The 13,954-nt window shown below is 35.6% G+C and overlaps 1 protein-coding gene across 1 annotated transcript in view; it reads right to left on the bottom strand.

Annotated features, from left to right (window-relative positions):
- The window catches only part of LOC107748775 (MTSS1-like protein), a 21,469-nt gene extending 8,355 nt beyond the window's left edge, over positions 1-13,114 (bottom strand). The window contains exons 1-4 of the mRNA XM_016563719.1: positions 13,037-13,114; positions 12,796-12,857; positions 12,309-12,382; positions 1,284-1,368 (exon numbers count right to left, since the gene is read on the bottom strand). Of these exons, the coding sequence (XP_016419205.1) occupies positions 1,284-1,368; positions 12,309-12,382; positions 12,796-12,857; positions 13,037-13,114 (299 nt within the window). The remainder of the gene's footprint in view (positions 1-1,283; positions 1,369-12,308; positions 12,383-12,795; positions 12,858-13,036) is intronic.
- Between the last annotated feature and the right edge of the window lie 840 nt (positions 13,115-13,954).

The following is a 13,954-nucleotide window of genomic DNA, read 5'->3' as shown; positions in this document are numbered from 1 at the left end:
ATACTATATAGAACGTACTTTTTTAACGGTCGAGTAGTACGTTCAAATTCAAATGTAGTACCTACTAAGCACTATGCGATTTCGGACGCACCCATGGTCTTTATCAAGCAGCTGGGCTGTTTTCTTACACTCTTCTATCTTGTCTTGGAGTGGGGCAATCATTTGTTCCATTAGAGCACTGAGTGTAAATTTAAAAATGGCAAAAAACTAAACAACAGACATAATACAGCATTTAAAAGGGTCATCCAACATCACGGTATTATTTAAAGAAGAACAAATATATATATATATATATATAATATCAATATTTAGTATGACGGTTTAATATAGTTTAAAATGCAATTAATTTCTGTTTTGGCAAAGCATAATTTGATGCTCAATTATTAATAATGGTTCATATTTATTTTCAGTGCTGAAAAATTTGATACTCAAAAGATATTTATTATTATCAATGTTGAAAACAGTTTTTGCTGATTAATATTTTTGCAGAAACCATTAAACATTTTTTTTTTTCGGGATTCTTTGATGAATTGAAAGATCAAAAGAACAGAATTTATTTGAAAAAATAACTCAACCCAACATTTAAATGGTAGTGTATCATGGCTTACACAAAAATATTAAGAAGCAAAAACTGTTTTCAACATTGATAATAATAAATATCTCTTTAGCATCAAATCAGCATATTAGATTGATGAATGACATTGAAGACAGGAATAATGGCTGCTGAAAATTCAGCTCTGCCATCATAGAAACAGATTACATTTTAAAATATATTAAAATAGAAAACAGGTCTTTTAAATTGTAATATTTCGCAGTATTACTGCTTAACAAATAAATGCAGCCTTGATTAGCATAAGAGACTTCTTTCAAAAACATGAAAAAAATGTCAATTACTCGAAATTTTGACCAGTAGTGTATAAACACACACACACACACACACACAAGATTTTGCCTGATATCTCCTTTTGTGTTCCACAAAATAAAGAAAATCATATGAGTAGTTTGGAATGAAATGAGGGTGAGTATGATATAAGAAAATGTTCATTGTTTGGTAAACTATTTCTTTAAGGTCAGCATTTGAAATCCGTGAGCTGTGAGCTAATTTGGTCTCTCTGAAGACAACACATTAAAGCCTTAGAGCAGGCTGATTGATCTATGGATGTTTGCTTATCTCCACAGTGGAAAATCAATGCTTGGCACAGACATAAAATCCTGTCTGTGCCGTCTGACTGGCGGGGAGCAAAGCATGAAGTAATCACGCCATGGATGGGTCGATCACTCACTTGGTGAAGTGGCGCAGTTTGGCCTCGATGCTGCGATGTCGCATGCACATCCGGGTCAAAGCGGAGCCGATATCCCTGGTGGCACCTGACAACAAGACAAATGAATGTTAAAAGAAGAGGTAAATATCAAATATGAACATTCTGTAGCCTGAGTGTAACAACTTGAGTGTTGATAAGCAGCATGAGTCAATATTTTTGAAAACATTAGACAAATTTGTCCACATATAGATTTTAATAGCACATATAAAAAATGACCACAAGGGGGCAACCTAATCAGAAACACAAATTCAGGCCTATAAAAGGGAAAAATTATGTGCTTAGTCAGTAATAAATGCAAGATAATTGCACCATATTCACAAGAGACAAAACTTCAAAGATCACAAATTGAACACTTGCCAAACTGAATGGCTCTGATCCATCAAGAAGTGCTCACTCGCTTGGTGACCTTGAACACAATTACTTAGCGGTGTCAACTTTCCTCTCCAGCCAAGTGTAATTAAAGTGGGGTCTTAAGCTATAAAGCCTAGCCTGCTTGGTCCTTAACACAACCAGCTTAGCCAAGATTTCCCCCAATCTCACAGCCAGATCTGATGAAATTGAACTCTGTCGGTATGAGGGCCAGTAGGTTACAAAGGCTAGAGGGACAAAGTCTTCACTTACAGAGTTCAAGGGGCCAGTGGATATAAGGGAACATCTGATTGATTATGATAACTAGGGATGGGAAACATAAAGAACTAAATTATTCTGGTAATTGCAGTTTTCTACTCAATGATTCAGGTTATGTTCCTCTAATGATTATTTTAATATGTGGAAAAAATAAATGCATTTTTATTGCCAAATATTAAGATGATTATGAATATAAAACACTTTTTTTTTTTTTTAAATCTTACAAAAGATGTGATTGCACAGATGACTTTTCACAGTCTTTTTAGAGGCAGAATCAATGCAGTCCAATACATGATGCAATCAGAATCAATGCAGTCCATTAGAGTCATTTGTTTGGGAATTGGACTACACTGGTTGCGTTGCTGTATGTTTCTTATTCACTAAAAAGAACCGACTCATTAGAGTCATTTGTTTAAGAATCACAATACACTGGTTGAGCTGTATATTTTTGATTCACTAAAAAGAACCGGCTCATTAGAGTAATTTGTTTAAGAATCACGCTACACTGGTTGAGCTGTATATTTTTCATTCACTTAAAAGAACAGGCTCATTAGAGTCATTTGTTCGGGAATCAGACTACAGACTTGGGGGGTACCTTTGAATAAGCATGGCAGCAAATTCCATCAGAGTATTTTAGTGCAGCATTGGTGTAATGTGTGAGAACTGTTAACGGAACCAAATATCAAATATCCTATAAAAAAAAAAAAAACGGTCTGAAAATGAACCGTCTCTCAGATCACAGCCCAAATGAAAACTGACTGTCAATTTCACAAGGTTTTAAAAGAAGTTAATACGTCATATAGTGTTTTTGTACACCAAAAATAAATTTGTGTGTGTGTGTGTGTGTGCAATAAGACATAGGAGCAGCCCAGAAGAACAGCACTCCATCTTCCCATCCAGCCAGGTCCAAAGGGAAAAGGAAGGAACTCGGTAAAGGGATATCCCTCCATTCTTCCACTCTATATCTGCCTTTCCTGTCTGCTCATGTTTCCTAAACACCATTATTACAGGAGAGAATGGGAGAGGCCGGCAATAACCTGCCCTCCTATAAACCACACAAATACACACAACAACACACATACACACACGGCTACTGAAAACCTTCAAAACAAACAGCCTCCTACATGAGAGTTCATTGCAAAGAGGCACGTCAGTTCTTTTGAGACTTCAAATATGAGTAAAGTACAAAGATTTGAAGATTTTTGAGTTCTTCACACCAGTGTTATTTTAGTATCATTGATAATGATATACTATTATAGTTTTTGTTAATAGTTTGAAGTAGATATTATTTTTACATTTTCTGATTTCATTTTCTGAGTTAATTCTTTAGTAATTTTGTTGTGTTTTTGTCATTTTTATTCTTCTTATTATTTTTTTAAATATATATATATATATATATATATATATATAGGTCTATTTCAATAAATGTTTATTTCAAGTAATGAAATTTTTTTTTATGGTTTTAGTTAATGATAATAACCCTGCTTCAAATGTAATCCATTTGACATATACCGTATGACATATACATTGATATATGATATTATGATATTTTTTTGCTATTGATATATGATATCAAATCAGCATAATAAAAAGCACCTATGCTCATATGACAAGTTGTTTTCCTTCTTTCAAACTGGAGCAAATGCAGTTTTCATTGGTGGGACAGATTGAATGGTGGCCAAACCAGGTGACAGTTAGAGGAAAGGAAGGTTAAAGATCAGCCATCTGAATCCAAAAAAAAAATCCCTGTGTGCCATTTGGCTCTTACCCACAGGTCCATCTCATAGTGTCTGTCTGAGAGAAAGGCCCACTGTCAGTACACAGTGTGCTTGTCCAAGAGCATACATGTCTCACATCATATTCTCAAAGGCCTTTGGCAAGTCAAATCAAGTTCAATGCTACTGGTGTTGAGACTTAACAGAGCTGTTCCTGAGTTGATCTGTGTACACACACACACACACACACACACGCATATCTATTTGCTTGGCTCAGTGCAAAGTTCACAGCTGCACTTTCGCTCAAAAGCGAACGCTTTTTTATTTCAAAAACAGACCTTCCCGACGTCATCGCTACAGTCGGAATGATATGCTACACAAACACACTCACACACCTGCCAGCATCCTCTTCCCTTCCTTTGAGGGATCAGCTGACAGCTCCATCCTGAAAGCGTTCACAGACTTCCTGTATCCAGGAGTCCCCTGGCCTCCCACCCTGACCGGACACTGGCGACTCCCACAGCCTTCCTTCAGATCATGTGACCCAGAGGCTTCAGATGCTCCATTCAGCCAGACTCTCACTGCCTCCAACACCTGCCCACGACTGGGAAGCTATTTAGCAGATCTGTGAACCCTTGAGGAACTGCTCATGTGATCAGCAACTGTTTAAAGGGATAGTGCATCCATTCCAAATATGAAGACTTTATCATCATTTACTCAACCTCATGTTTCAAATAACTGTTTTTGTTCATACAATGAAAAAACAACATTTGACTTTCACTATATGAACAAGAAACAGAGGCATTTTTTCAAAATATATTCTTTTATGTTCTGCAGAAGTAAGACATACAGGTTTGGAACAACATGAAGGTGAGTAAATGATGACAAAATTTTCACTTTGACTTTGATCTTGGAGACCTCATCTGAGAATGAAAATCGTTTAATTTTATTTTAGGTCTTATTGCATAACTATAACATGCATGGATTAATTGTTGACAATAACACCAAGAATATGCATTAAGATCAAATTTGAATCCATGTTCACTTTTAAAATAATTGTTTTGTGATTACAAGTGGTGGGAGATGAGAAAAATTATTTGTTGTCTTCACAAAAAATATTTTGTTCTAGCCACCTTGACATAGAAACTGAACGTGACCTTAACATTATTTCAGTCAAAATATTTGATAAATTAACAGCCTTCACATCCATCTGAACTGAGAAGTAGTTTCCATGGGTCTCCGACTCTCACGTGTACCCTTTCTCTCTCTGAATGGAAATGTGTGCAGGTGCAGAAGTAGTTGGCAGCCACTCTAAACAGAGTCTGTGAATGGCTGGCACAGCAACAGTTTGATTTTCCACTGAAAAGACTTTCATTTTCCACTAATGTCACTTAGGCTGCACTATAATGTTAGCTATTTACACTGAAAAAAAAAGTGATACTTTGGACCAACTTAAAAAATACTAAATTTGTTACAGCCAAATATATTAGTTTTTTCTCAAATTATATTTATGGTTTGGTTTAAACCTTAAATTTTAATTTAATATTAATCCTATTTTCATATTTTAATATTAATAACATTTTCTCAAAGACAAAAACATGCATACAAAGTAAAAATATTATTTATTATAAAGACCATACTATACTATACATAAGCCAAAATATTATTTAATGTAAGTCAGTATAATATTTCTTTCTTACTTTTTACAACTTAATTTCACCATAAACTAAATTAGCTATAAAATAACACTAAAACATTTGTTAGTCAACGTTTAATTTGGTTTACTTACTATAAATAAAGTTTGAAAGACATTAATGTTTATTGTGATGTCTTTTTAATTTAAATATGTATCATATTTTCTGTTATGCACTAAAAAAACACCAAAAATGAATAAAACCTACAATAATTTCTGCAGTCAGTAAAGCTAGCCAGAAAGTGTTCTGCACATCAACACTCTAGGGTCAAACGAAAATACTATTTAAACAACATTGTTTATTTAAATTGTTTTTCTGTTGGGACTGTTATTTGCTTTTAGACAAATGGAACAAAACAGGTTTAAACCAGAAACCATGATTTTCGATTAGACCAATATAAAAATACACTTTGAATAAACAACATGTTTGTTTCACTTTTTTTCCAGTGTAGGCATTGTTTTAGTAAACTCACATTTGGTCCGGCTCCATTCTGGTATCAAATGGGGACTCTCCAATCAAGTCTTGATGGATAAAATGAAGTCTTGCCCTACATTTTTTCTCACTGAATATCTAGTTTCACTTGGAAATGCACCATTAGAAAAGTGGGTTACCAGTGAGGATTCACTTTACATTTAAGAAATATCTCTTTGGGGCCACTATAGTGTGGGATCACAGAGAACATGAAGTGCTGACATACACAATTCCTCATGTAAACACTTCCACGCAACCCAACGGTAACCTCAAACATAAATGCACATGAGTAAAAACAAACACATGCACAGCTCTTTCCCTCTTCTCACGTTTATAGCTGCAAACTCACGTTTTTTCTGAAGAAAGCCTGCCTGAAGAAAGTTGAGGGTTAGCCTACATAATGATCTAATAAACCAGCAGACTAATAAACACTCAAAGAAGGACTCAATGTAAAAAAAAATGCTCTCACATGTTCAGTTTAGCACGAGTTACGTGAAACGACAGACAGAGACAGAGACAGGAAGACCAGTGACAGCAAAGCTGAGTTTGGCCCACTGCCTTAACTCTATCTGTTCTCAATTACTCTAGTCTTCCCAGGACTCTCTCTGGCATGAGGAGGGGACATTAAGGATGCCCACGTGTGTATGGCTTAGTGTGAGTGTGTGCATGTGTGTTTACAGCCTCTAAGACTTCCAGTCTGGGGGACAGAGCACTGCTGCTAAAAATACTCCGCAGTCCTCCTCACCAGATGTGCTTCACATTCTAGCTTCAGCAAAAACACACTCACACATTTGACTAAAACAGACATAATATGGACCCCTCCTCTCTGTCTGTCTCTCTCCCTTTCTCTCTGTCCATCTGTCTCTCTATTAAGGGTGACAGTAGTTCAGTCAGGCGTGAGTTCAAGATAACATCAGTTACTTTCCCCTGACTGCTATTCGTCATCTTCTTTTCCTTTACATCAGTGATTCCCAATCCGACTTATGTGATCCTGAAGTATTTCTGGGGGGTACTGGGACACATTTGGATTTTGAACCTATTTAATGGTAATGAAATCATTCTAATATGCTGATTTGGTGCTCAAGAAACATTTCTTAATGAAACATTTTTTCAGGATTTTTAAAAATGTTTTTCCCCCCTTTTTTTCAGTGTCAGTTCTCTTTTCATTAGGATGTAGAACATAGTGTTCTGTTCTTTTAATACTTTATATTGTTTTCAAGCGTCTGTGCTTGGCTTCAACAACTGAACGTAACTGATTCCACGCTAAATGTGTTGATTCTGGAAGATTCTAAATGCACTCCAGGTTTCCTCTCCATTGTGAATAATATTTGTGGTAAAGACTGTTATAAGAGGCACTCAAGGATATAAAATGTGTGCTTGATTTTACTAAAGACAAATAATGAAAAGCAGAAGTTAACACCAAATACACAAAATAATGTTCTTTTTAGCAGCATCATATGACCCCTTTAAAAACTGTTGGTTCTTCATTTTGTCTAATTTTAAAGCTTCCCCTCATAGCAGTATTGAAAAATAATACCGTCATTGATGGTATACTGAATCATTACCATTTTCATGGACCATGATACATGTCAATAAAACCATAGTATTATCATCTCAGATGCCCAAAAACCATAGCTGTACCACAGCACCACGTTAACAAAACCATATTGGCACAATACATATATAAAAACAAAAAAACAATGGTAACCCATTGATAAATACTTTGCAGTATTGAAAATAATGCCATCATGGATAAATAATATCATCATAAAATAACATTGTCATGGTCGATACCATGGTACTGAATCATCATGTCAATAAAACCATGGTATTACCATCTCAGATGTCTCAGATAATACCATGACACCATGTTGACAAAACCATGGTACTGGCATGTTACATGTCCAAAAACAAAAATTCATGGTAAGCCATTGATAAATATCCAAAAAACCTGGTGTTGCCATGGTACATGTTCAAAAAAACATGGCAATTCCACGTGACTATGTCCAAAATCCAAAGTACATTTTGTTACTGAATTATGGTAATCTGAGGTTCAGAATCCATCTTTATGCTACCTGTTAATATGTATACAGCATTATTTTATTATATATGTTATAGTAATAGGATAAATCTATATTACACCAATATACAATGTAAACACATCAAGTCTAATTTAAGGCCACATATAACCTCCCTAAGTGCTTAATAAATCAGTTGGGAGCTGTTTGGTGACCCACAGACCTGATAAAAAGGTAAGTTAATAGAAATGGGTGAAATGTAGCAAGTGTGAATCTGACGGTTTAATCTCCGGTGCCAAGTAAGGCAAATTCTTGCCCATGCCCCACACTCCAGATGGCTGGCACGGATACATGCCATCTGCCAGTCCAGAGCTGCAGGGAAGATTAGCAGCCCACTGCGTCCCACTGACACACACTCGCACTAACATGCACAAACTCAGTCTGTGTGTCAGAACAAGGTAAAGAGGATTACACATTACGAAATCACTTCCAAGCTCCTTCCATGTATAGACATACACACTCATACAGTATACATACACTGAGAAGAGCCTGTCATCAGCATAGATGGAAAACACAAATACATACAGACCCAAGAGCCATCATTAAAACACACCTCACTCCGATCCCATGACAGAGAGGTTTGTGACCATCTCCCATGGTGCATCTCTCACAACATAAGAAATTACCTGCGGGACTAACTATACACTTACACAACTAAATCACTATGGGTTGGTGCAATGCATAGTGCAAGCACTGACATCATATAAACACATTGACTTAGATGTGTTAATAAAGATCTAGATGAACAAAAGCATGTATCATTACATTTGACTTGTGTTCCAGTAAACATCCCTCCTCTAGCATTCATCACTGGAAGTGAATGTAAGCAAATGCTGTTATTTTTGGAGGCCAGACATCCAAATGCAAGTCAAACACAGACATCAAACACTTCCACGCCTGTCTAACACATGCACTAATAGACTGCCCACATCTGCTCTATAAAAAACGCTGACCATGACGCCATGACTATAAAGATCATAAACAAGCCAGACTGCTGGACTCCTTTGCTATCAAAGGCGGGAGTCATAATAGAAGAGAAAGGTATGAGAGAGAGAGTAATACTGCTCAAAACTGAGACATCCAGGCAATCATGAAGGTTGCAACAAGGTTGTAAATTTGTTAATGTTCCTAATGTTCAATCACAGCATTTCTACATATAGTGATGCATATACTGTCATTTAAAGATGTATAAATTAACATTAATACTAATGTATTATGAATAAACATGAATTAACAATGAACAATAGTATGTTTGTATTTTTAATTATATTATGATTTAATTTATTATTATTATTACATTATAACGTTTATATAATATAATGTAATATAATATAATTAGCATTAATCTAGAATAGAACAATAATAATTAGATTTGTAAAATGCTGTAGTATATTATATTATATTATATTACATTATATCATATATTATATTATATTATATTTTTTTATGAACATGAACCAATTGTTGTTCATTGTTTTTTTAAGATACCTACATAAACAAAGTAAAACTTCCATTCAAACACTTTAAACATTCAGGCCACTGAAAGGCTGTGCTTGTTAGTTAATGTGACTGTCCCAAGTGTGTGCGATTACGGGCCTGCTAACTGGGGTGATGGGGGGGAAGAATGTGTGTCACTGGAAGCTGGTGAGATGAGAATCCGTCTGATGTCACTGTTTTAGTGAGATATCCAGCTGTGCCAGTGCCCCCAGCCTGTCCCTAATTCAAAGAGAACGCATGCCTACTGTTGCTGACACTTAATACCAGGGATTATATACTGCCCTCTCATTGGTGTAGAGTGGATATCATTTCAGTGTGGCGCTACTGGAGGAGAAAAAAAAAACAAGGGCATCACAAAAAAATAAATATATAAGTAAGTAAGTAAGAATCTGGTAATGAATTCTTTTATTAAAAATAGGACATTACCCAAAGTTCCTTTGATACACTATAGTGTACTGTATAGCGTAACTACTTGCAACTTTTATATCAACGCAAAGTGATAAAAAACAGCCAGACAGGGTCAGAGGTGAAAATGCTCCAGTGACAGCTATCCACTAAAAGTATTGACAGTTCACTGAACTAATTTATGGCAATGCTGTATGTTTGGAGTCCTGAGCAGAACAAAGCACACCCCGCAGGACAAATGGAATCAATCTGGTTCACTGGCATCTGGTAATGATTCTGAACTGGGCAGAAGGGTGAAGGTGGATGGGTGGCTGTGTTTTTGGGTAAAGACTTTGCATTAGCCTTTACTAGACTGATACAAAACTAAACGTGATATAGTCTGTCTCTATAGACTCTATATTGTTTCTGTCTCTAAATTTCTTATCACTGCAAGTGTGCTTATATCAATGTTGGGGGTAACGCATTACAAGTAACGCAAGTTCCCTAATCAGATTACTTTCCCTAAGTAACTAGTAAAGTAATGCATTACTTTTAAATTTACCATGAAATATCTGAATGACTTTTTTTAATAAGTAACTCAAATTGCTTTGTTTTCCCATTTATTCACGGACAGCTCTCTTGTCCCCGTGTTGAGAGAAAGTGGGAGTGAGGTGCAGAGGCAGAGGCACTTCCTTCATCCTGAGGCTTATTAATTTCACTTTCGGTGTGAAAGGGCTTTTACAGTTGCCAATAATATAACTTTGGGTTTTTTGTTATTAAAAAACAAATAAGCAAACCCAGCTCAGCCCAGGTGACAAAAAGTAATGCAAAAGTAACATAATGCATTACTTACCATAAAAAGCAACTAAGTAACACAATTAGTTACTTTTTTATGGAGTAGAGCAATATTGAAATGCATTACTTGCTAAAAGTTATGCAGGATAAAAAAGTTATGCCACCTACACTATTCTTTAATGTTATTCAGGGCCAAAATAAAAAAAAAAAATATATATATTTGTGGCTTAAGGAAACATACATTTTAGAAAATAGTTAAAACCTTCAAATGCCCAATTTGAACTTTAAAATGGTAAGAAAATACATTATTGTATTTTTTTTAAATGTATTTTTGTAAATGTAATGTAATACAAAATGTATTTTTATAATATATATATGGCATAACTTTTTTGTTTAACAAAAAAACAATTTATGTATATATTGAAAAAAAATTATATTTATCTAAAAAATAGATATTGGACAGGATCATTGCCCTGATTAAGCCTGTCTAACCAGCACAGACCAGTATTATAGTTCATTAACTGATGTGTAAAATAAACTATTCCATCATAATTTCTCTCCCACACTAAGTAGATATTTAAAACCAAAGATTTTTATGTCTGTCTGGTCTCTAGGTACTGTAGTTCCTGTACAAGTGCTGTAACCTTTTAGATTTTGGTAGCCAATAGCAACCGGTCCCTTTGTCTACTGTAGCTGGTTGGCGCTAATACACACAAACCCACGTACACTACACGGGATGTAAATATCCAGTGCATTCAGTGCTTGTGTACATATGGTGCAATTTACAAGACAGATACAAATGAGTAATTCAGCTCTAGGCCGAAAGCTATGCCTGACCCACATCCTTTAACCGTGTTGATGAAGACTAGATTTGTTTGGCCTTGTCTGGTCCCTGCAGGCAGTAACTAGAGGATTTTAATGGCACAGGAAGGATTCGGTTTCAGAGATTCAATAGCAGCCAGCTAGAAGCAGAATTAAACTATGATGAAATATGACTCTCAAGCCATTTCCTAGTTATCAGACCAAACTCAAAGTGACCTTTCTGATGTAATCATAAGAAAGTAAACTAGAGCTGCATGATTAATCCAAAAAGTCACAAAGGCTGTGAATTAATTAAATAAATATATGTGCTTCGTGTTTCAGACTAAAGTGCGACACTGTGTTTACACGTGAACAACTCAGAGCATCTTGATTTGCAGTAAATGCTGCTCCACACAAACTCCATCTCGAGTTCAGGTGGTTTTAACATAGAAATGCAACATGTGCCAACCATATTCCTACACTTGTAATAAGAAGCACTTATCAAAAGAGAAGCTAAGATAAATATAATTTTTCTATTATATTTGTCATTTTATATTTGTCATTTTGAATTAATATTTGTATTATAATTTTACAGCTGAAATTATTATTACATTATTTTTCTTAAATACTCATTTTGTATTTAACATTTAAATGTTTTTATTTTTTAGTAGTAGTAGTAGCAGTGGCAGTAATTATTATTAGTTTTTTTTTATCCCATTTTAAGTCAAAATTGCAATTTAGCAGAAAAATCACATTTTCTTCTCCAAATCACGCAGCCCCACTTCCAACTTCCTTCCAAAGGCGTATACAGGGATGAAATTGTGCAATTTGAGTATGCAAATTTTTATTATAGTCACCCAAGAGTCAACAACCTTCTGCAACCCAAAAACTGTTGATCATGCGATCTCAACATTTTAAATGTACCTCTCGTATTGGTTGCCATGTCTGCCACCTTCTGAAAAGCATCAAGAACCGCTGCAGCCGCCAACACTGTGGTTCTGTGAGGGAGTAAACAGCAAAACATTTATAGTTATCAGCGCCAGTGCTGATTAGAAACAGTGACAGGACTGCTGAAAATCAATCTGATTCACATCTTGAGAATGCAGATTAAGGTCCTGTCCCGAATGAAGCGCTTGACATGAACTTGAAGTGAATTTGACGCAGTGAAATCCATGAGACCCGAGGGTGTCTCATTTGTTATTTTAGGATTCAGAAGGGTGCTCATCCAGCCTTTTGTCGATCCCATACTGATGCAGACTATTACCCAACAGCCTATGCAGCAAAATGTAGACTGCACAGGTAGACTGCATGGGTTGAGGGTGACATTTGGAACAAGGCCTAAGGCAAGTATCAATATCTCCGAAATGATGAAAGAAATAACTAATAAAAGACTTCTGAAGTGTTAAATTACCTTAGCTGGGAGTGTAGTTTTGTGGCCTTTGCAATGAAGTCTTCCCACACTGGGTAAGAGTACTACAGGAATGAAAAAAGACATATGAGAGAGTTAGTAAGGACATAAACTACAACACTAAACTGCACACATACAGGTACCCCGACACAGACACATTCAGAACTCCAAAGAACTCTAAAGAGAGCAAAGCACTTCAGATGAGGACCAGATGTCTCATTTAATACAAACGGTCATGACACACTTCCATCTGTTTTGGAATAACATTCTCTACAGGAACTCCAGCAAACTTTTGTCCAGGTGTGCTGACCCTGTCTGTCATCATAACTTTATATGCTGTTGAAATGACCAGCATATGTTGTACCCCAACTTAGGATTCTGGTGTCTTCACAACAGGCTTCTTCACTCTCGTGTCAGTCCAAACTTGCATGGCTTACTTTCTTCTTTGAAACGTAAATTAACACATTTTGAAAATGTCTAAGTGTTTTTTGTCCATTCAATCGGCACCAGCTAATGGGCACCAAAACTGTTTGGTTACCAACATTCTTCATAATATCTAAGAAATACAGGTTTGAAACAACATGAGGGTGGGTACATTTAATTTTTGGGTGAACTATCCCTTTAAGTAGTTGAACCAGTATTACTTCCTTGGTCAAGTAGAACCTTTGTAAACAACAGTAAAATCTTAAAAGAATTTTCATTCTGAAATAATTATTTATTATCACACCCAAGTATGTGGGAGCACTTGTATCTTTTATACAAAACAACTGAAAAACTGATCATCATAGGCTTTCACACTGGATCAATTCAAGAGAAAGTCTGTCTTTAATAAACTGAAATTTCTAGGGACATCAAAGAAATATTTTTTTTTTTAAATTGTGCTGACAGCTCTTGTTAAGAAACTGGAGAGGTTGGAATAAGGTTGTTGTTGCATGGTCTCTGATGACCATGAACAAATGATCTTTCATTCAGAGGTTAAGACATTTATCTGTTTGAAAATCCTTTGTCTCTATACACATTTGTGTTAAAAAAAAAAAATAGGCCAAAAAACGCTGAATAAGTGCATTCTGGCATCAGGTTGGCTGACACAACCACTAAATAGGGAGACACAAGGCATATGGTCGAAAACCTAAGATACCTACAGTAAACAAAAGTTTCTTAT

This window comes from Sinocyclocheilus rhinocerous, unplaced genomic scaffold (assembly GCF_001515625.1).
Source record: "Sinocyclocheilus rhinocerous isolate Xijiao unplaced genomic scaffold, SAMN03320098_v1.1 scaffold3305, whole genome shotgun sequence".
In the NCBI taxonomy this organism is placed as follows: Eukaryota; Metazoa; Chordata; class Actinopteri; order Cypriniformes; family Cyprinidae; genus Sinocyclocheilus; species Sinocyclocheilus rhinocerous.
This window is presented reverse-complemented; position numbering and strand designations above follow the sequence as displayed.